This window comes from Verticillium alfalfae, genomic scaffold (assembly GCF_000150825.1).
Source record: "Verticillium alfalfae VaMs.102 supercont1.8 genomic scaffold, whole genome shotgun sequence".
In the NCBI taxonomy this organism is placed as follows: Eukaryota; Fungi; Ascomycota; class Sordariomycetes; order Glomerellales; family Plectosphaerellaceae; genus Verticillium; species Verticillium alfalfae.
Window position 1 is genome coordinate 848133 of NW_003315031.1, and position 2041 is coordinate 850173.

At 59.2% G+C, this 2041-nt stretch overlaps 1 protein-coding gene across 1 annotated transcript in view; it reads left to right on the forward strand.

Moving 5' to 3' along the window:
• The window catches only part of VDBG_06686 (ornithine aminotransferase), a gene marked incomplete at both ends in the record, with an annotated part of 1563 nt that extends 1235 nt beyond the window's left edge, over window positions 1–328 (forward strand). Inside the window, 2 exons of the mRNA XM_003003078.1 lie at window positions 23–129; window positions 191–328. Of these exons, the coding sequence (XP_003003124.1) occupies window positions 23–129; window positions 191–328 (245 nt within the window). The remainder of the gene's footprint in view (window positions 1–22; window positions 130–190) is intronic.
• Window positions 329–2041: the final 1713 nt, after the last annotated feature.

Here is a 2041-nt window from a genome sequence, read left to right on the forward strand (position 1 = left end):
CTTCGGCTCGGCCATCATCAAGATCGTCGCGGCAAGGGTCTGCTGAACGCTGTCGTTATTGACGAGTCGGGCCGCAACGGGCGCACGGCGTGGGACCTGTGCATCCTACTCAAGGAGAAGGGCCTGCTTGTAAGTTGTCCTGACCAAAGAAAGCTATTTTTGCTGAATGCACACTAACACACGAGTCCAGGCCAAGCCCACGCACGGCAACATCATCCGTTTTGCGCCTCCCCTCGTCATCTCCGAGACTGACCTGCGCAAGGCCATCGACACCATCGGCGAGGCACTCAAGGAGCTGCCAAACGTCAAGAAGGCCGCCGGCCATTGAATGTGAAGCACGCACATGCTACGGCCTATGTAGCCAGTCGCATGTCGGGGGTCGTCCCGGTCGGGTGCCTTGACATCCGCGCATCGTCTCCCGACGACAAGCGAGCGCCAGAAGGGGTGTCGGGGCTGCACCTCTGTGTGGCCGGCCCCGGATCCTTTGAGACGAGCCACTCGGAGGGTGTGACAGGGTGGGAAAAGGGGCGGGAAAGGAATGGGGGAATGGGGGTGTTCGGGTAGCTGGTTTTCCTGATCAGCCAACGCCGGCTTTGCTTGCTGTCGGCCGAATCTGAGGCGACTTCCGGGAACCTGATGAGGCCTCCCCTCCTTTGGGGGCAGCAATAAAGAGGAGGAAAGAGAGAAAGATTGGTCCTATCGCCTCTGGTGTAGGCTGGTGGTTCGCGGGGTAGGAGGGAGGGGCAAGATATCACCCTCCTCCGTCAAAGACGGAAATTGGGCAGCCTCCCCCTCCTATCTGGCTGCGCAACCCCGTGTTGTATAGCGAACAGCGAGATAACACGATAGATGAACGTTATGAAAGAGGTCAGACACCTTCTTATTTGAATGCACGTCGGATTGAGTACCACCCACCAGCGATCGACCACAGAAAGAGCATATGTTTGCATACCCCACGGTCACGGAACCAATGATCATGTCTCGCGCGCTACGCTGTCTCCGTTGGAGAGGACGCCGACCAGGCCAAGCAGGGCGACTCGGTCGTCACAAAAACAGCCGCGGGCATTCGAGAGGGCTTGCATATGCACCTACCGACTGTACTGTACAGCCTGCTGGAGAAGGGGTTCTGCTCGCCTGTCACACGCATTTATTTTGATCACAAAATTCGTGGCGCGCGTCGAGACGGCAACCTTAACGCGCAAGGGGGGCGAGGAGGAAGGACGGTCGCATCCGACCTACATGTAGTAGCAGCGACAGCAGTTCGCTCGCCGACCTACCTAGTCCAAGGGGGAAGAGGGCTGCGGGGGCGTGGCCGCTGTTGGCGGTGGGCGGGACGGCCGGGTGGTGCCTCAAGGGAGGGTCGCACGGCAGATGCGCGCGCTCTCCTCTGCTTGCCACCCTTCTGCCTCCCCACCCCCCTCCTCCCCTGGGGCCTCGGGGTGGAGATCTGACAAGGCAGTGGTAGCGTGGGACAGATGGGTTGACTGATCGCGCTTGCGAGGCAGGTGTGCGTGTGGTGGTGTGTTGTGTGTACATGTATGCATGTGTGTGAGTGAGTGCAGTTGGCTCGGCGTGGGGAGATTGATTCGTTGTCGTGAGTGTTGGTTGGTGTGTGGTTGAAGCCTCAGAGGCAGCAACCAGCTGGTGAGCGGCTCGGTCACTCTTCTGGGATGCGGTTTGGCATGGGCACCTGTGAATGGTGAAGGGCCTAGGCAGCCAGCCAGTTAGCCAGTCTTGACGACCTGGAGTGACAGCTCTGGGGGTGGCTGGGATTCCGAGAGGTGAGGTAAGACAAGCAGGGAGGCAGACGAAGATTGGATCATTTGGCCTCATCCGGTCGCCGCGGTTGAGACATGTGTTGTTTGGACGGGTGACGGCTGGTGACGATGAGGGGCCCCGGGGAGATGGTGCATGAGGCTTGCATGGTGATGTCAAGGACGTCCAGGAACCAGGTCGCCTCAAGGACTTTCTAGTTTGTCACATGGCAGCGCTTCGTGGGCTGTACGGATACCCAACTCCGCACGCATTGCGAAAAAAAAAA